Consider the following 20,737-nt stretch of genomic DNA (forward strand, 5'->3'; position numbering starts at 1 on the left):
AGCCACGGCTCCCGCACAGCAGTCAACTCGGTACACAGCTATTTCTGAAACTTCTCAATCGACAGCTCCTTCGGACACCTCCCATGCAACGGATACTGCAACTTTTTCAGCTTCCTCAAGTCCTGGAGAGGCATCTACCAGCCCTGCTGTCTCAGGTCCCAGTGAGACCTTGACTACTTCCAGTGGTTATGGAAAAGGAAACACATCTTTCCCAGAAGAATCCACTTCAAACATAACCACAGCAGATGGGTCGTCACCAACATTGTCTCCTGAGTCTACCCACAGCACACAAAATGCACGTTCGTTTTCCCCATCGACTTCCAAAGGACTCTCGCCCAGCGCCTCAGAATCTGAAAGAACAACCACGATTCTCACAGAGGCCCCAACTCTCTACACCACCATTCCTGATCTGTACATATCAACGGTTTCTTCTGTTGTTTCCCAAACCACTGGAGGTGAGAGTTCAGCATCTCCTGTAAGCTCTGGAGAGTCATTTACCAGCTCAGCCGTCTCAGGACAGACAGCCTCTACATTCGCCGAGACGTCCACACATCACAGCCCCGTTTTCCTTTCTTCTCAACCCACAGGCTCGTCTAGCACCTCGTCTACCAAAGACGATGGAAGGCCTGAAAGCACACCAAGTCCCGGTGAATCTCTTCCCTCTTCTGGTCCTTCTGGAGAAATCACTACTTCTGTTTCTCAAGGATCCACTTTTTCCACAAGCACCAAAGACTTTTCCACACCGACACTTGCTGCTGATTCTCCTTATAGTGCAGAAACCGAAAGGCCTGCTTCCGCGTTCGGCCCCAGTAAAGTCTCTCCCATCTCAACGCTTTCAGAGCCCATAGCCACGACTCTCACACAGCATTCAACTAGGTATACACCCATTTCCGACGCTTCGGAATCAACAGGTGCTTCTGACACCCCCCATACAACCGACACTGGGACTCTTTCAGCTACTTCAAGTCACGGAGAGGCGTTTACCAACCCTGCTGTCTCAGGTCCCAGGGAGACCTCGACTACTTCCAGTGATTTCCGAAAAGGAAACACCTCTTTCCCAGAAGAATCCACTTCCTACTTAACCACAGCAGATGGTTCACCACCGACATTGTCTCCTGAGTCTACCCACAGCACACAAAATGCAAGTTCTTTTTCCCCATCGACTCCCAAAGGACTCTCTCCCAGCGCCTCGGATTCTGAAAGAAAAACCACAACTCTCATAGAGGCTCCAACTGTCTATACCACCATTTCAGATCTGTACCGGGCAACGCTTTCTTCTATTCTTTCCCAAACCACAGGCAGTGAGAGTTCACCATCCCCTGCAAGCCCTGGAGAAGCATTTACCAGCTCAGCTGTCTCAAGACAGACGGCCACTACATTCGCCGAGACATCTACACATCACGGCCCCGTTTTCCTTTCTTCTCAACCCGTAGATTCATCTAGCCCCTCGTCTACCGTAGATGATGGAAGGCCGGCAGGCACGTCAAGGCCCGGTGAATCTCTTCCCTCTTCTGGTCTTTCTGGAGAAATCACTACTTCTCTTTCTCAAGGATCCACGTCTTCCACAAGCACCAAAGACTTTTCCACACCAACACTTGCTACTGACTCTTCTTATAGCACAAAAAAGGCGAGGCCTGCTTCCCCATCCGGCCCCACTAAAGTCTCTCCTACCTCGGCGCTTTCAGAGCTGACAGCCACGACTCTCACACAGCAGCCCACTCATTATACAGCCATTTCTGACACTTCTGAATCAACAGCTGCTTTTGACACCTCCCATACAACGGACACAGGGACTTTTTCAGCTACTTCGAGTCCTGGACAGGCATCTAGCAGCCCTTCTGTCTCAGGTCCCGGTGAGACCTTGACTGCTTCCAGTGATTATGGAAAAGGAAACACATCCTTCCCAGAAGAATCCACTCCCTACATAACCACAGCAGACGGTTCGTCACCAACACTCTCTCCTGAGTCTACCCACAGCACACAAAATGCAAGTTCTTCATCCCCATCCAGTCCCAAAGGATTCTCTCCCAGCGCCTGGGCATCTGAAAGAACAACCACAACTCTCACAGAGGCTCCAACTGTCTACACCTCCATTTCTGATCTGTATGAATCAACGGTTTCTTCTGTCATTTCCCAAACCACAGGCAGTGAGGGTCCAGCATCCCCTGCAAGGCCTGGAGTGTCATTTACCAGCTCAGCTGTCTCAGGACAGACAGCCAGTACATTCACCGAGACGTCCACACATCACAGCCCCATTTTCCTTTCTTCTCAACCCATAGATGCATCTAGCACCTCGTCTACCGTAGATGATGGAAGGTCTGCAAGCACTTCAAGTCCTGGTGAATCTCTTCCCTCTTCTGGTCCCTCTGGACAAATCACTACTTCTCTTTCTCAAGGATCCACTTCTTCCACAACCACCAAAGACTTTTCCACACCGACACTTGCTACTGACTCTTCTTATAGCGCAGAAACTGCAAGGCCTGCTTCCCCATCCGGCCCCAGTGAAGTCTCTCCAACCTCCGAGTTTTCAGAGTCAACAGCTACGGCTCTCACACAGCAGTCAACTCGGTATACAGCCATTTATGACACTTCCGCATCAACGGCTCCTTCTGAGACCTCCCAAACAAGGGACAACGAGACTTTTGGAGCCTCTTCAAGTCCTGGAGAGGCATCTACCAATGCTGCTGTCTCAGGTCCCAGTGAGACCTTGAGTCCTTCCAGTGATTATGAAAACGGAAACACATCTTTCCCAGAAGAATCCACTTCCCACAGAGCCACAGCAGACGGCTCATCACCAACATTCTCTCCTGACTCTAAGCACGCCACGGAAAATGCAAGTTCTTCTTCCCCATCGACACCCAAAGGACTCTCTCCCAGAACCTCAGAATCTGAGACAACAACCACAACTCTCACAGAGGCTCCAGCTGTCTACGCGACCATTGCCGATCTGTACGAATCGACGGTTTCTTCTGTTGTTTCCCAAACCACAGCCAGTCAGAGTTCAGCATCCCCTGCAAGCCCTGAAGAGTCATTTACCAGCTCAGCTGTCGCAGGACAGACAGCCATCACATTCGCCGAGACGTCCACACTTAACAGCCCCGTTCTCCTTTCTTCCCAACCCGCAGATTCATCTAGCACCTCCTCTACCGGAGACGAAGGAAGGCCTGCAAGCACACCAAGTCCCGGTGAATCTCTTCCCTTCCCTAGTCCTTCTGGAGAAATCACTACTTCTCTTTCTCAAGGATCCCCTTTTTCTACAACCACCAAAGACTTTTCCCCACCGACACTTGCTACTGACTCTTCTTATAGCGCAGAAACTGGAAGCCCTGCTTCCCCATCCGGCCCCACTGAAGTCTCTCCCACATCGGCACTTTCAGAGCTGACAGCCATGGCTCCCGCACAGCAGTCAACTCGGTATACAGCTATTTCTGAAACTTCTCAATCGACAGCTCCTTCGGACACCTCCCATGCAACGGATACTGCAACTTTTTCAGCTTCTTCAAGTCCTGGAGAGGCATCTACCAGCCCTGCTGTCTCAGGTCCCAGTGAGACCTTGACTACTTCCAGTGGTTATGGAAAAGGAAACACATCTTTCCCAGAAGAATCCACTTCCTATGTAACCCTAACGGACTTTCCATCACCAGTATTCTCTCCTGAGTCTACCCACAGCACACAAAATGCAAGTTCTTTATCCCCATCCAGTCCCCTAGGACTCTCTCCCAGCGCCTCTCATTCTGAAACAACAACCACAACTCTCACAGATGCTCCAACTGTCTACACCACCATTTCTGAATTTTACGAATCAACGGTTTCATCTATTGTTTCACAAACCACAGGCAGTGAGAGTTCAGCATCCCCTTTAAGCCCTGGAGAGTCATTTAGCAGCTCAGCCGTCTCAGGACGGACAGCCACTATATTCGCCGAGACGTCCACACATCACAGCCCCGTTTTCCTTTCTTCTCAACCCACAGATTCATCTAGCACCTTCTCTACCAAGGACCTTGGAGTGCCTGCAAGCAAATCAAGTCCCGTTGAATCTCTTCCCTCTTCTGGTCCTTCTGGAGAAATTACTACTTCTCTTTCTCAAGGATCCACATTTTCCAAAAGCACCAAAAACTTTTCCACACCAACACTTGCTACTGACCTTTCTTATAGCGCAGAAACTGCAAGTTCTTCATCCCCATCCGGCCCCACAGTAGTCTCTTCTACCTTGGCTGTTTCAGAGCCGACAGCCTCGGTTCTTACACAGCAGTCAGTTCGGTATACAGCAATTTCTGACACTTCCGAATCATCAGCTCCTACTGAGCCCTCCCATACAATGGACTCTGGGACTTTTTCAGTTACTACAAGTCCTGGAGAGGAATCTACCAGCCCTGCTGTGTCAGGTCCCAGGGAGACCTTGACTACTTCCAGTGATTCTGGAAAAGGAAACACATCTTTCCCAGAAGATTCCACTTCCTACATAACCACAGGAGACGGTTCGTCACCAACCTTCTCTCCTGATTCCTTCTATGGCATAGAAAACGCAAGTTCTTCTTTTCAATCAAGCCCCAGTGAAGTCTCTATTACCTCTGCAGTCTCTGAACAAACAGCCACATCTCTCACAAAGCAACCGTTTGCCTCTCCTGGCATTTCTGATGCGTATGAATCAACAGTTTCTTCTGACATCTTTTTTACCTCAGAAAACGGAATGTCTACATCTCCACGAATATCAGACATATTATCTTCCACTACTGGTACCTTTCGAAAGACTTCTTTTCCTGATGCATCCACTACCCACACGACCACATCGGATTTGTCACATCCCACAGGTTCAGCTGTCACCTCCTCTGCTGTCTTTGCAAGTTCTGTTTCTACATCAAGCCCTTTTCAGTCATCTTCCACCATCTCAGTCTCTGGACAAACAGCTGCCATTTTTACAGAAAAATCAGCTCTCCACACCACCATTTCTGATTTGCCGAAAACAGCAGTTTCTGTTGATACCTTCTATACCACTCCTAGTGGCAGTCCTATATTTCCATCAAGTTCTGGCCTATTGCCTTCCTCTACTGCCACGACCTTCACTGAGGAATCCAATGTCTTCACAACTACTACTGATTTCTCCAGCTCAGTGGATTTATCTGATGTCCCCAACACCACAGAAAATCTTCGTCCGTTATCTTCACCAAGCCCCCTTCATCCCTCTTCATTCACAGCCATCTCTGGACAAGTGTCTGCCACCTTGCGTGAGGATTCCTCTCTCCTCATCACCACCAGTGATCCTGCCAAACCTACCATTTCTTCTTCCCTCACCTCTGCCACAGGCAGTCATAGTTCTGCATCTTCATCAGCTCCCACTTCATTTTCTACTAGGAGAACTATGTCTGAACAAACAGCCACCACCCTCCATGAAGGATCTACAATCTTCCAAACCAGGCCAGCTTCATCAAACACAACAGTGTCATCTGACACCTCCCACACCACAGTCCCTGGTGCTTCTTCTTCAGCTTCGGCTATCCCTGAGTTCCCTTCCAGGCCAGTCTCTGATTCTTCTTCAGCCATTCCAACTTCTGGTTTTGCTCTTTCTCTGTCCTCCGCTTCATCTGACTCTAGCCATTCTCTAGTCCCTGGGCTCAGTACCACTTCAACTGTCCGTCCCTTATTCACTAGCACCTACACCACTGTGATGACGACACACTCTCCAACTACAACACCAGGTAAGTCTCATATGTCGCTCTATGGGCCTTTTCCCTCCTCTTCCCTCAGCAGCTGAAACCACTTTGACCTATTTGTGGTCTTCTTGTTCCACCTGTCCAGCTCTCTAGCCAGCCAATGTATGTCATGCATGTTGGTGGTGTATGTTGTCCTCTTTTGATATGTAAGGCTCTCTTTTTTCTTAACTTGTCCTCTTATATCTTTTGTATCCTTACTCTCTGTTGTCCCTCTCCACATTTCCCTTCTCTGAGCTTACCTCCTCCTTTCCCAACTATCTCCTGGGAATTGGGGCAGGGGCAGAGGGGGCTCAGCTAGATGTATGATCATCTGGTCCCATCTCCTTCCTTCAGTGCAATGCCTGGATGATGGGACCTGGAATGGGAATCAGTGCTTTTGTCTCTCAGGCTTCCTTGGTGACCACTGTGAATTCTACCCTTCCACAGGGCTTTGTGAGAATGGCGGCACCTGGGATGGATTGAAGTGTATCTGTCAACCAGGCTTCTTTGGTTACCAGTGCCAGTCCCTCTTACACTCCATCAGCATAGGTAATGACCTTTTTTTGAGACTTGCAAATTTTCCCCAGACTCCTTAACCACCTAAAATAGGATGGCAGTAGAAGGGATTGCCCACTACCACACCCCCGCTACCACACCCTCATTTCACTAGGAGAGGAGATAATGTGACTTTTCCCCTGGGCCACATGGCTGTTAGAACATGGCCCTTCTGGTTCCTCCTTTAGGGCCCTTTGCACTAGTTCATCGGCCGCTCTTATCAGGGCATTTCTATCCCAACGCTTTATGGAGCCCTCAAACTCTCTCTTTGTCTTGATCCCGGCCACTAGCTCCTCAAGTTACTCAGAGACAAGGGGCAGAAGTCTCAGCGATCTCACCTGCCTCTTGTATTTCCAACCTCTCTCCTGCCCACTTCCTCTGCCTCCATGAGACCAACAGAGAAGTACCCAATTCCTGAAGACATGACTGGGAGGTTGCTGTCTCATGTAAAATGTGGCCTGTTTCCACAGACATCCCGGAAATAATCAATGCCACTGTAGGTGTGTTACTTAAAGTGACTTACAGGAATTTCACAAAAGACCTGGAAAACGCATCCTCCGAGGCATACCAGAATTTCACGAAACTCTTCAAGGAACGGGTAAAGCAGGGGAAGCCCAGGTTCCCCAGTACAGTGGCGTCACTAGGGTTGGTGTCTCCCAATACTATGAGTCATGGTGTCACTCCCCACCCACCCCGCCCCACCCCCGAGACCTCTTCCCATACCAGACGATACAGAACCCAGCCAAGCCCCCGGGTGTCCTCCGGCCCGCCACCTCTAGGCTCTGCCGCGCTTGCGCGCCGCCACCTTGGCCTAGTGGGGGCGCAGCCTGCTGGCTGCCCCGCCCCCGGCTCCAGATGGCCACCTCTTCCCGCGCAAGCGCTGCTGCAACTGCACCGCCCCGCCCGAGCCCACGCCCAACCCAAGGCTGGCCAGCATCTCTAGCACCAGCTCCCACAGCTCACACCGCACAAAAATTTTATATATAGTCATTTTGGTGTCACCCCCTCTGACAGCGTCAACCTGGTGCAGTCCCACCCCCTATACCCCTCTTGACGCGACTGCCCAGGAAGGAAGTCTGATGTGAGAGGGAGAGCAGGGTCTCGTCCTGACTGGCTGATTGGAGCTTCTTGGCTCAGAGGTCTCCTCTGTCTTCCCAAGTCCAGAGAGGTGATCCTCTGAGAGATAGATGATCATCCTTGAGCCCATCCCGCCCAAATCCTGAGCAGAGAGGGCGACCCCGTGCCTTCCCGTCCTTCTTCCTATGGGCTGATACCTGGGTTCCATGGAAGGGACCCTGGAGCTACCCCCAAGACAGGGAACAGGGCCACTGCAGCTCCAGCCCTGAGTGAGGAAATGGCTCAGTTGCCTTGTTTCTTTCAGATGGATGAAGTTTACAAGGACCTTCTGGGATACGGAGGGGTGATCATTAGGAAACTGCTGTGCGTATGTGGGAGGGCATATTTATAGATTGTGGGAAGCCCCTCTCTGTCTTTGCTTTTCTGTCACCTCCCAGGACCAATGGTTAGAATATCTGCCTGGGTGAGCCATAGGGCTCCTGAGCTCTGAGGCTACACATGAAGTCCCTGAGACAATTTATTCATCATCCATTCATTCAACAAACATTTATTGACTTCCTACCCTACGCCGACCCTGTGCTAGGTGCTGGGAACACAGTAATCCCTGCCTTCATGGAGCTTAGTGTGGCAGGGCACAGATAGCAAATCGGCTGTAGAGTGGTTCAAGTTAGGGTACAGAAGGCACAGGGTGCAATGGGAGGAGTCCTTAACATAGGTGCTGGTGGGGTGGAGGAAATTCTTCCTGGAAGAGGTGACAGCTGAGCTGAGGCTTGAAGAATGAGGAGGAATGAGCCAGGGAAAGGAAAGGGAGAGGGAGAGTGTTACGGCAGAGGGAATAGAGCCCAGCAGGGAGAGAGAGATGGCCGAGTCTAGGAACTCAAAGATGCTCAGAAGGGCTGGCTGCAGGAGGGAAAGGGGGTCATGATGGGAGAGAAGGCTGGAAAACGACCCATGTCGATCTGTTTAGAATTTGGTGCACTAACAGTTTAAGCCCACAAGTGCTATTATGTGGACGGATCAGCCTGGCTGCAGTACAGAAGAGAAGTCCTGGGAAAGAATCATGGGCTGCACCAGCATTTCAGGGACAGCCAGGGAAGGCAGAGCCCCAAAAGGAGAAGCAGGCAGATGAGTGGGGAGGGAACTAGGGGATGTGTGTCCCAGCGGCTCGGGAAGAGAGAGCTTCAGGAAGAAGGGAGGCAACACCATTAAGAGCCCTTGGCATGTTCGGGTTCATGTGGAAGTTTCTGTAGCTCAGCATCCTCCAACTCACCCTGCCCCTGTCCAGTGTCCCATTTCCATTTTGGCTCAGGGTTTTCTTGGTTCCAGTTCTCCTGAGCCTTGTTCCTGATTTCTTTCATGATGACTGTGACCAGCGACTTGCCTTCAGGTCTCTTTTCTCAGCAGCATCACCAGGAATCTAATAAGAAGCTTCTGGGTCAGAAGCTGTGTTTCTAGTGACCTCATTCTTCTTCACTTTAAAGAGCTCACTTACTTGATTTTTAAAACATAACCTGAGAAGCTTACTTATTTTAAACCAATAAATTTCACCCACTGGCATGTATTGTGATCACTGATATTCTAAGATCTTGAATCGTTTTGCTCAACTGGTGCCCTTGAGTTGCTTGAGGGAAGGGTTTCTGTTCTTTCCTGCCTCTTGGTCATATGGCTCATCACCCTTCTTCCTCCTCTGGTCGCACTTGCTGGGAGGCTGGTGACAGGGGATAACTAATGAACTGACCATCCCTATTTCAGCAATGGCAGCATCGTGGTGGAACATGATGTCATCCTTCAGGCCAACTACACTTTGGATTTTCAGGATGTGTTTAAAAACCTCACTAAGATTGTAAAGGCAAAGATTACTGATGAAACCAAAAATCCGCTTGAGGATATTGACAAGTGCCAAGGTAGGCTGCCAGAGAGCCCTGGACGGTGGTGGGAAAAGTTTGGGGGGGAAACTTAGGGAGGTTTCAGCTTCCCCCTCCTCTACTCACCTCTCTTCTGGAACCCCGGAGACCTCTCTGTAGGAGCCCAGAAGCCAGCCCCGCACCTCCCAGACCCAGGCTGGTGTTGTCACCAGCACTAATCTCTCGCTGCGTGTCTGGGATGGGCTCTCGGTGGAGGGTGTGGTATAAAAGAAAGAGGAGACCTGGCTACACCCAGGGAGACAGAGCGGAACATCCCTGTTTTTTCCTTCCCCACCCACTCTTGGCAGACACAGCCCTGTGCTATAATGAGGAGGACACGGTCGTGGCAGAGGTTGCAAAGCTAAACTTTGACCCCCAGGGTAAGCAGCGCATGGGCAGTGGCAGGGGGCGGGGGGCAGAGTGTAGGTGGTAAAGTGTGGGAACCAAGGGTGCTTTAGCAAAGCTGATGCCTGCTCCCTGCTCCGCACCCCCAGAACAGTGCGTGAAGAATGCTGCAAAGGACTTTGCCCAGTTCTACTACGTGGATGAGCTCAAAGAGAAGCTGGTCTGTGTGACCAAATGTACTGCAGGGACAAAGACACAACTGAACTGTAACAAGGGCACCTGCCAACTGGACAAAAGTGGGCCCCATTGCCTGTGAGTGCCTGCCCTTCTGAGCCCAGTGCCCACCCTGTCCCCGAGGAAGGGCAGGGTGGGGTGGGGAGAGCTCAGAAAATGCCCCCTCCTCCGCTCCCCTCCTCCACCTGTCTGGGTGTCCTCGTCTCCTCTACATCCCTCTTTCCTCTCCCCTACCTCCTACACCCTGCCCCCCACCTCAGTGAGGGGTAGGCACAGATTCCTAGCCATGAACACCCTAGAACTGATTAACCCCTTCCTGAGAAATTTTGAGTTATTAATTTTCAAATCTATACCTGTATCTATATCTGTTTTTGTTGCTATTTCTTTACCTATATCTATATCATCAAGGAGCCCTGGTGCTGCAAATGGTTAAGCACTCAGCTGCTAACTGAAAAGTTGGCAGTTCAAAGCCACTCAGTGGCTCCGAGGGAGAAAGACCTGGCAGTCTGCTCCAGAAAAGATTATAGCCTAGAAAACCCTATGAGGCAGTTCTCTGTCACATGGGGTCACCATGAGTCAGAATCAACTCAATGACACCTAGCAACAACAACGTTTAAATCATCAATTTCCTTTACGTCATCTCAGCCGTGTTGCCATTATCACCTCTAGCTATACAGAGCTCGAAGTTCAGGAGACCATAAATCAAAGAACAAGATATGAAACATAATAACAGGCCCATCTAGGTGCCAACTTCTTAGAGATTAAAAGGGCAAAACATCATGTGTCTCAGACAAGGCACCCAACACTCTCAGATCCCTCTGAGCCCCAGTCATTCTGAGTGCTGCTCTGCAGCCCACCTACCCATCACCCCCTCCTTCTCCACCACCTATTAGCCTAAGGGAGTCAGAGACCCTGGCTCCCTGTGCGTCCAGTGCCTCTCTTGAAGTCAGAGCTGGTTTACTGTGCCATGTACATTTTTTTTTTCTTTTGGGAGACGGGGTGTGAGGAGTGGCCAGCCCTAAGCATACATGTACCCCAGGTGCCCGACCACGAACACGCATTGGTACTGGGGACAGACCTGTCAGTGGAGTACTAGCAAGAGCCTGGTGTACGGGAGCGTAGGGGCCGTGGCAGTGATACTGGTGGTCACGGTGGTTGCCCTGTCCATCTTCCTGGGCCAGTTCTGGAGAAAACTGCACAGGTGAGCATCTGCACAGGTGAGCATCTGGTAGCCTGGGCAAGGCAGCCAACACTGCAGGCCCAGAGAGCAGGGGTGTGGACAGGGACCCCGGGAAGGCTAGCTTCAGTCTGAATGTCCCAAGCCTTGTGAAAGGAGCCCCCATTTCGGGGAGCACCCAGTCCCCCCACCAGAACATGCCCTGAGAACCACACAGCATACAGGGAGGAACCAGGAGAAAGACGAGCCACCGGAGGCCGCCCCTCCTTGCCCATCCAGCCTTCCCATTCATCGCCCTCTTTACCCTCACAATAGGCTTGCTATCCCCAAGGTGCAGCACAGGGCAAGTAACTACAGGGTCCCACAGCTGGCTCTGCTCCTTCTGTGCCAACAGGCAAAGAACACAGCTGCGGCCACATAGCAGTGCCCAGCCCTCTCAGATCTGGGACAAAGGTAGCCTTTCCATATGACGTGAGATATCCATTTGGCACAGAAATGGAAACAGAAACCTATACAATGAAATGACAGTCTCCATGCCCTGTCCCCACCTGGCATTTGTTATCTCTGTAGTTGTCACAGAGCAGTGCTTTCACACTAGGAACCTATGGATGAGCTGTCTGGGTCTCCCTTTCCCAGCTGTGAAATGGGGTACACACCACTGAGAAGTTTGTCGTGAAGTGCCCAGCACGGTACCAGACCTGGCAGGCAGGCGAAGGGAGCTGCCACGACTCTAGCCCTTCTCACAGATAGGAAACTGAGGCCCAATGCAGAGTGATCTGTCCAAGACCCCATGGGGTGTGAAGAGCAGTGCCTGGCATGGGGACAGGCGGTGGTGATGTGGCTCTTCATTCTCTATTGTTGCCACCATCAAGGACCATGACAGTCCCTTTAAGAAGCCCTGCCTACTGTTCCACAGTGTGGAGGGCCAAGAACCTCTGAACTTCCCTCCTCTGTCTCCTTGGCACCAGCTGGCAGGACTCATGACATTTCTATCAGCAGGCAGGAGTACAATCTGTCTCAAGAGTGGCAAGGAGAAGAAGTCCCTGGACATTTCCGGAAGTGGCAAGGGGAAGAAGTCCTTAAAGGTTTCCAGAACACTGGCATTTGGGAAGGTACTTTGTATCAGGGGCGAGGGTGGGGGCAGAGCTGGATGATGGAGAAAGGGTGGGAAGGTGTCCTGGCCCTGACTGTGGGTGACACAGGCATCCTGGCCCCCCCACACACTGTTTCCCTCAGTGTGTGACCCCTCCGACATGCTGTGGCCATGGGGGTGACATGGGAATCCTGCCAGCCCAACCCACACCTGCTGCTGCAGCTGGGTTCATATGCCTCTCTGCTTAGCTGCCTCCGGTGGCTCCCAGGACTGGCGGGGAATCCTCCAGGTTCTGCCTCCTCCTGGTCCGGACCCTCTGCAAGCCGGCCTTCCAGTCTTTTCTCCTGCTCCACCCCTTCAAGTGGGAAAAGAAGAGAGAGCCCAGGAGGCACTGTGAAGGGCAGACAGGAAGAGATGGTCAGGAGGCTCAGGGAGAGCCTGGAGCCAGGGACCTGGAGGCGGAGGAGGAAGATGCACAGTCATGGGGGCAACACTGAGGCCAGTTAGGACTGAGACAGGGCGAAGCTGGCTGCTGTGGTTACTGTTGCTATGAGGGAGATACAGGTGACTGAGCAGCCCTTCCTCCTGCCCCTGACCCCAGGCAGCCCCACCCTGGTCATACCAAGGCCCTTCCTCCTATCCCCTGACCCCAGGCAGCCCCGCTTCAGCTATACCAGGCCTGCTGGCAGCTGGCTTACATGGTCAGGACTTTTGACCTCAGTGCCTCTCTGATCCCTTCAGGCTGCTTGCTCTGTCCCTGGGCCACACTGGTCAGCTCCCCATGTTTGCTCAGAGCCGTCAAGGCCCCATAAATGAGCCTTAAGGGCGGAAGCACAGACAGGAGGAACATTGTTTAAGGAGATACTGGACTGGCTCATCAAACCTGTTCCTTTTACTGGAAAAACTCTCCTCCTGTGTCTCGCCAGCCTCCTCCAGGCCCCCTCTCACTGCAGTGCCTCTCCCTACAGATAAAAGTCTGAAGGACAAATTCAGCCTTGAATCTACCTACAGCTGCTTCCAGCCCTCCCCGGAGAACGTGGACCCCACCACAGAGGTGACTCAGGGCCTGCCCCTAGATGGGAGCTGTCCTTTCCCCATAACTCCCACCCTCCTCCCCTCCTGGGCCGGGGTGGGGGGTGGGGGCGGAGTGCTGCCTGGGGAGGGCAGGACACGCTTAGCCACTTGGCTGATTACTTCCTGCTTGGCTGGCCACTTCTCATCCTTACCCCAGAGAAGGGATCCCTCAACAACAGAGGCAGCATTAGAACCGGCAGGACCCACTGTCTCAGAGTCCCCTTGACCTCACCTATGTCTCTCCCCCAGCTCCACATTCAGAGGCCGAAGGTGATGACAACGGCTCAGTGAACAGGACAGTTCACCTAGACGTGGAAGATGAGACAGCAGCAAGCAAAGAGCCCCCTAGACCTTCCTCCCCTGACTCGGGTTGGTCAAGAGGAAACTGGAGTCAGGAGCCAAGGCTGGGATTGGAGCCCCCTCAGAGCTGGCCTCTGTGTCTGTCCCTACCAGGCAACTGCTGGGGAGGTGGGTGGAGGCTGTGGCCCTGCCCTGGCCCTGTCTACCAAGGAGCCACAAGGCTTTCAGTCACCTGGGCATCCTTGTTTGTCCCAGGTGTTGCCACACTCTGGGATTTTACGTTAAAATAAAGCAACCTTAAAGCATAGAGTCTGCTGTGAGTGTTTTCCTTCCCCTCCCCCTGCAGGGACCTGGCTCAGCACCTGGGCCTCTGGGAGATACCTTCCCAGAAGGAACACTCTTCCCAAGGTTGGGTGTTGAATCTGAGCTTGGGGCGCCTGGCCCCTTCCTGTGCCCATAATCAGAGCTCCTGGCCTGCTGTGGGCTGGGCAGCCCAGCCCCACCTCTGCCCAATCTCTGCGGCAGGTGAGCCTCAGTCCAGGGCCCGGGTGGGGAGAGACCTCAGATTACAAGGTGGTAGAGCTCCTAGGGGGGAAAGGATTGAGCACTTGGCTCTGCTGACCTTGAGATGGGGCCAAGGCCACTCCAGATGGCTACAAGGGTCCAGTATTCACCTCTGGGTCCACAGATCCAAGAACTCCCAGCCATCCCAGGGCTGCTCCCCACGTTCTGGTGGGGTACTCATGCGGCAGTAAAGAGGGCTTGGGGAGAGGGATGAAGGGAAGTATCTGCTCTCCAGGGGTTGGGGTGGACCCCAGGGAGGCCCGCAGCTCTCTTCACTCAGGCCTGACCTCTTCCATCAGTCCACCTCCCTCCAGGGGTCTTCTCCTTGATCCCTCAGGCTGCCTCAGGAGCCTACCCCCTGCCCCTTGGCTGGATGATAAATCTTCATCTTGCATGCCTTTGGCCTGCTCTACCGGGAGGGGCTCCTCCTCCCTCTGCCCTTTGGCCTGGAATGGGCCCGCACCCCCAGTCATGAGAGCAAGCTCCCAGACTGACTCAGATTTGGACCAGCCCTCAGGTCCCCATTGTCTCAGGGGTCAAAGGGCTACTGGGGCCCATTTATTTCTGCGATTCCTTGGCTGAAGATCATTTCGCCAGCTCCTGAGAGGGTAAAGGGCAGGCACACAACCCTCCAACTTCTGATGCCAAGGCTGGTGACAATGGCTCTCTGTCTGCTGCCCCTTGTCCTCCAGCTCCTGCCCCCTCATGCTGTTGCTACCACGAGTGGTGAGTGACCCCTTCCCCATCCACCTTGGGCCACTTCCAGGGAGGGCTGCTTTGGCACAGGTGATTCAGGGAAACAGCCAGGGCTTTGGGGCCAACTGACCAGCTCCTATCTTGGCTCCAACACTCTGCCTCACACCTGCTCCCTTCGTCTCTCCACTCCTCAGCTTCCTCTCCAGAAACTGAGAACCACGATGTCTACCTGTCAGGGTTGCTGACGGGATTGAACGGCATCCCCTGGGCACCACCTAGTGTGGGTCTGTCCCTGCCTGGTGGATGTTCCTGTCCAACCGCTCTCACCTCCTACCCCTTCACCAACATCCTGCTCTCAAGCCGGGGGCTTCCTCACAGCACACAAGACCAATGGCTTAACGCTTCGCTTACTCTCAGTCTTCTCCTGGCCGTTTCTGAGTCCTATCCCACCTCGTGCCCTGAGGTTGTCACAGGGCTGCCAGGCATCCCAGAGCCAGCAGCCGTGCCGTTGCTATAGCCAAGCAAACACAGGACAGGGTTCCCAGAGCCCCGGATTCTAATTCTGCTCCAACCAGCTTTGTGCCTTTGGGCAATTCAGCTCCTCTGGAACCTGTTTCTCCCCGAGTTAAAGCCAGGGAAGCTACTTCCAAATCGCTGCTTGGAGTCCATGGCTGTGGGAGATCAGCTTAGGTCAGCAGGTGATGGCGGTGGGTCCCTGGTTGGACCCTCCAGGTACCCCGTCTGCCCCTCATCTGCTCCTGGCCTCCGAGAAAAAGGGAGGGGAATCTGCCCCTTGAGATGTCACCCCTGGGGCCACCTGGGTGGGGGAAGAAAGAGGAATAGGAGGCAGAGCCAGGGGTCTCTTGCCCTACCCTGTAGATGTTATCCAAGCCTGCATGCCGTGGACTTTGTCCTGCCCTGAGTTCATGGCACCAGGAAGAGAGGGGTCTCCTGGCTCCCTGGCCTCAGACCCTGACTGGCTCTTCCCCAAGGCGGGGGAGTGGGAGGCAAGAATGGAGAAACTACACCTGAGCATAACGTTGGACTTGGGGTCTCCTTGCCTCAAACTCATCAGCTGTTGGAGGCCAACCAGAGGGAGGATTGGATATGGGAAGGGAGGCTGGCCCAGGGAGGCAGCTGTGGCTTAGACTTGCTCTAGAGTTCTGCCTCCAGGACCTGAGCCCTGCCGTTACCCAGCACTGACTCGAGGTGATGTTAAACGTTTGCGTTATTAGTAATAAAAATAACATCCCCTTGCCAGGCACTTTCTATGTCTTCCAGACCCTTAGTAACATAGGACAAATGGACGTTTAGGCACTGTAATAGGGGAGGATCTTACCGGGCCCTCTCACCCCTCCACCCTACTCCATCCTCTCCTTTCTCTATCCTTTTACCCCTTTCCCTCTCTCCCCCTTCTTATTCTTCTCACCTCTCCCTTTTCCCCCTCTTGCCTTCTCCTCACATTCTGATTGGTGTGGCTTATTTCATCTCTAGCCTCAGTCTCTCCCTCTGTAAAATGGAAGGTTTCCAACTCTCCACTCCCACGCTAGGATTCTGTGGTTGCTTCCTCCCCTCTGGGTCTGTCCTTGGCTGGTCTGTAGGGCCATGGCCAACCTTGAGGGGTATCTGACCCTCCCATGTCCTCTCTGTGTGGACCGGGAGCCCCAACTTTCCTTGTAGTTATGGGGCTGTAGATGCCAGAATGGGCATGGGCCTGGAGGAAGATCCTGGTGGCCTTGGCGCTGACCCTTCCTGACAGACACACCCTCTCCTTGCTGCTGCCCCTTCTTCCAACAACTCCCAGTTATATTACACAGCAGCGACACAATGTCCTCTGGGTTCAGCCCTGCTCTGCTCTTGCAAAGGCGCTCTCACCCCCACACCCAGCATGTTGTGACCAAGGCCTAGAGCTTAGTCACCTGTCTGGAACATGTGTCCCTTTGCCCTTTTCACCCTTGTGCCACCATGTCCTAGGCCCTTTGGCCTACTCTGTGTCTCCCCCACCATGCTTCTCTCACCCCTTCTGCCAAGCCTAAGAGACAACACTGTACTATGACAAAAAAGCCCAACCCAGTAGATTTTGTGGGAATGAGTCTTCCTGCATGGCGACACAACCCCTGCTTTCCAAAGACTGATCCCTGCTCCACTTCAACTGCCCACAAATCCCTGAGGCCTTTTCTAGCCCTCAGGCACCCTTTCCCCATCCTCAGGAGGTCAGAGGGACAGAGACTATTGGGAGGGTATGCCAAGGGCTCTGGGTGCTGAGTGAGACTTTCAGCCCCCTCCTCCAGGGGAGAGGGTCCCTCCTCCACAGAAGGCAACAGGGGAGAAGCAGACAGAAGTCAGGAAGAAACACAGTGCCTGCTGACTGGATTGGGCTGTGCCCAGGCAGCTTCCCAGCCCTCTCCCCTGGGTACAAAGAGACAATGATGATGTCACACTTATTTGCACATACACCTGGTTGCCAGGGCCAAGGGTCACTGGCCCAGACCTCTGGCGGCCCTGCCCTGCCTTGGCCGGCTGCAGAAGACTAAAGAGCTGCCTCTGCACAGCCTTTGGGCAGGGCTAGGATCTCATGTGATAGTCATTAGCCTTAAAGCCAGAGCAGGGTCTAGGGTCCTTGCTGGGTTGGGCATTGACTTTTTATTGTTGCTGCCACTTTTGGTGACACCACTATGTCTGCATCGTCTTCTACTGAAGGCGCATTTTCAACAATGCTTTCTGGAAGGGCCATACTTCAGACTGCATCTACTAATGCAAACTCAACATTTAACACTACTGGTGACTTTAACACATCTCTGTCAACTTCTACTCCAGCACACACCTCAGTTCCTGAATCCACGGCACCTCAAACCACTTCTACCTACACGGGCCCGTCTTCTACTACTATTGGTATCACCGACACATCTGTGTCAGCTTCTACAGCAGGAGACACATCTGGAACAGCTGATACCGACAGCACCACACCAACAAGCACTCCTACTGAGACCACCACACCTGGTACCACTTCTGGTGGCACCACTATACCTGAATCATCATCTACAGGAGCCACTTTTTCAACAGCTCTTCCTGACACAAGCAGACCTCAGACTTCATTTACTGATGCAAGCTCAACTTTTACACCTACTAGTGACTTTACCACAACTGTGTCAACTCCTACTCCAGCAGACACGCTTGCAACAACCGATACTGACACCACCACATCAGGAAGAACTCCTGAGACCACCACACCGGCTACCAGTAATGGTGACACCAGTACATCTCTGTCAACTTCTGTAGGAGGCACATCTGCAACAACTGTTCCTGACACTACCACACCTGAGACCACCCCTACTGACACAAGCTCGCCTTTTACCACTATTGTGGACACCACCACTTCTGTGCCAATTTCTTCAGTAGGGGACACATCTACACCAACTCTTCCTGACACCACCACACCTCAGACCACCCCTACTGACACAAGCTCATCTGTTACAACTATCCTGGACACCGCCACATCTGTGTCAACTCCTACAGAAGGAGACACATCTGCCACTGCTGATACTGACACCACACCAGTAACCAGTCCTACTACCTCTCTTGGTGGCAGCAGTATATCTGCATCAACTTCTACAGAAGGCACTTATGCAACAACTCTTCCAGACATCACCACACCCCAGACCTCCCCTACAGACACAGGATCACCTTTGACAACTATTGGTGACACCACATCATCTGAGACACCTCCTACAGCAGGAGACATATCTGCAACAACTGATACTGACACCACCACATCAGCAACCACCCCTTCTGAGACCACCACACCTCCTACAACTACTCCCACAATAACTCTTCCTGACACCACCACACCTCAGACTACCTCTACTGACTCACACTCACCGTTTACAACTATTGGTGATACCTCAAACTCTGCGTCAACTAGTACAGCTGGAGACTCATCTACAACTGATACTGACCCCAGTACATCAGCATCTACTCCTACTGAGACCACCCCACCATTTACCACTCGTGGTGACACCACTGTACCTGAACCAACTTCTACAGGAGGCACTTCTGCCACAACTGTTCCACACATCACTACAGTTCAGACCACCGCTACCGACACACACTCACCTTTCACAACTACTGGTGACACCACCACATCTGCATCAACTCCTACTTCAGCAGACTCATCTGCAACAACTGATGCTGACACCACAACACCAGCAACCACTCCTACTGGGACTGCCCCACTTACTACCACTATTGGTGGCACCACTACTTCTGAATCAACTTCTACAGGGGGCACTTCTGCAACAACTCTTCCTGAATCCACCTCACCTCAGGCCACCTCTACCAATGCATTCTCATCTTCTACAACTATTGCTGACACCACCGTATCTCTGTCAACTCCTACAGCAGGGGACACTTCTGCAACAACTGATATGGACTCCACCACACCAACAATCATTCCTACTGAAAGCACCACACCTGCTACTACAATTGTTCACACCGGTACATCTGAATCAACTTCTGCAGGAGGCACTTCTGCAACAACTCTTTCTCAATCCACCACACCTCAGGCTACCTCTACCTATGCAAGCTCGCCTTTTACCACCATTGTTGACACCACCACACCTGAGTCAACTTCTACAGCAGGACACACATCTACAATAACTGATACTGACACCACCACACCAGCAACCACGCCTATTGAGACCACCCCACCTGTTACCACTCCAGGTGGCACCACTATATCTGAATCAACTTCTGCAGGAGGCACTTCTGTGACAACTGTTCCAGACATCACCACACCTGAGACACCCTCTACGGAGACAGGCTCTCCTGTTACAGTTGCTGATGACACCGCTTCATCTGCGTCAGCTCCTACAGCAGGAGACACCTCTGCAACAATTCATGCTGACACCTCCACATCAGCAACCACTCCTGAGACTGCCACACTGGCTACAAGTGTTGCTGACACCAGTACCTCTCTCTCCATTTCTGCAGGAGACACTTCTGCAACGCCCGTTCCTGACACTACCACACTTGAGACCACCCCTACTGCCACAAGCTCACCTTTTACCACTATTGTTGACACTACCACTTCTGTGCTAATTCCTTCACCAGGAGACACATCTGCACCAACCGTCCCTGACACCACCACACCTGAGACTACCCCTACTGACATAAGCTCACCTTTTACAACTATTGTTCACACCACCACATCTGCATCAACTCCTATAGAAGGAGGCACATCCGCAACAACTCTTACTGAGCCCACCACATCAGCAACCACCCCTGAGATCACCACACCTGCTACTACTATCAGTGGCACTCGGTCATCTGAATCAACTGCTGCAGGAGGCAGTTCTATGACAACTGTTTCTGACACCAGCACACCTGAGACCACCCGTACGGATACAAGCTCAGCTCTTACCACTACTGTTGACACCACCACTTCTGTGCCAACTCCTTCAACAGGAGACACATCTGCACCAACTGATTCTGACTCCACTACACCGGCAATCACTCCTACTGAGACCACCACACCCTTTACCACTCCAGGTGGCACCACTATATCTGAATCAACTTCTACAGGAGGTACTTCTGTGACAACTGTTCCAGACATCACTACACCTGAGACACCCTCTATGGAGACAGGCTCTCCTTTTACAGTTGCTGATGACACCGCTTCATCTGCGTCAGCTCCTACAGCAGGAGACACCTCTGCAACAATTCATGCTGACACCTCCACATCAGCAACCACTCCTGAGACCGCCACACTGGCTACAAGTGTTGCTGACACCAGTACATCGCTGTCAACTTCTACTGGAGGCACTTCTGCAGCAACCATTCCTGACACTACCACACCTGAGACCACAACTACTACCACGAGCTCACCTTTTACCACTATTGTTGACACTAGCACTTCTGTGCCAACTCCATCAACAGGAGACACATCTGCACCAACCGTCCCTGACACCACCACACCTGAGACCACCCCTACTGACATAAGCTCACCTTTTACAACTATTGTTCACACCAC

At 52.5% G+C, this 20,737-nt stretch overlaps 1 protein-coding gene across 1 annotated transcript; it reads left to right on the forward strand.

Annotated features, from left to right (window-relative positions):
- The first annotated feature begins 5,665 nt into the window (after nucleotides 1-5,665).
- Nucleotides 5,666-15,226, forward strand: LOC126087530 (mucin-12-like). Its single transcript, XM_049905057.1, has 13 exons — nucleotides 5,666-5,696; nucleotides 6,099-6,239; nucleotides 6,716-6,843; nucleotides 7,627-7,685; nucleotides 9,075-9,226; nucleotides 9,535-9,606; nucleotides 9,721-9,883; nucleotides 10,845-11,006; nucleotides 11,979-12,094; nucleotides 13,044-13,160; nucleotides 13,399-13,522; nucleotides 13,796-13,974; nucleotides 14,904-15,226. Exons 1-13 carry the CDS (start codon nucleotides 5,666-5,668, stop codon nucleotides 15,224-15,226), a joined length of 1,767 nt encoding a protein of 588 aa, XP_049761014.1.
- The last annotated feature ends 5,511 nt before the right edge of the window (nucleotides 15,227-20,737 follow it).

This window comes from Elephas maximus, chromosome 12, assembly GCF_024166365.1.
Source record: "Elephas maximus indicus isolate mEleMax1 chromosome 12, mEleMax1 primary haplotype, whole genome shotgun sequence".
NCBI lineage: Eukaryota > Metazoa > Chordata > Mammalia > Proboscidea > Elephantidae > Elephas > Elephas maximus.

Coding starts and splice junctions, on each gene's coding strand:
- LOC126087530 (XM_049905057.1), top strand. CDS start 5,666: ATGACGACACACTCTCCAACTACAACACCAG. Junction 5,697..6,098: donor CTCTCCAACTACAACACCAG/GTAAGTCTCATA, acceptor TTTGTCTCTCAG/GCTTCCTTGGTGACCACTGT. Junction 13,975..14,903: donor CTGCCCAATCTCTGCGGCAG/GTGAGCCTCAGT, acceptor TCCACTCCTCAG/CTTCCTCTCCAGAAACTGAG.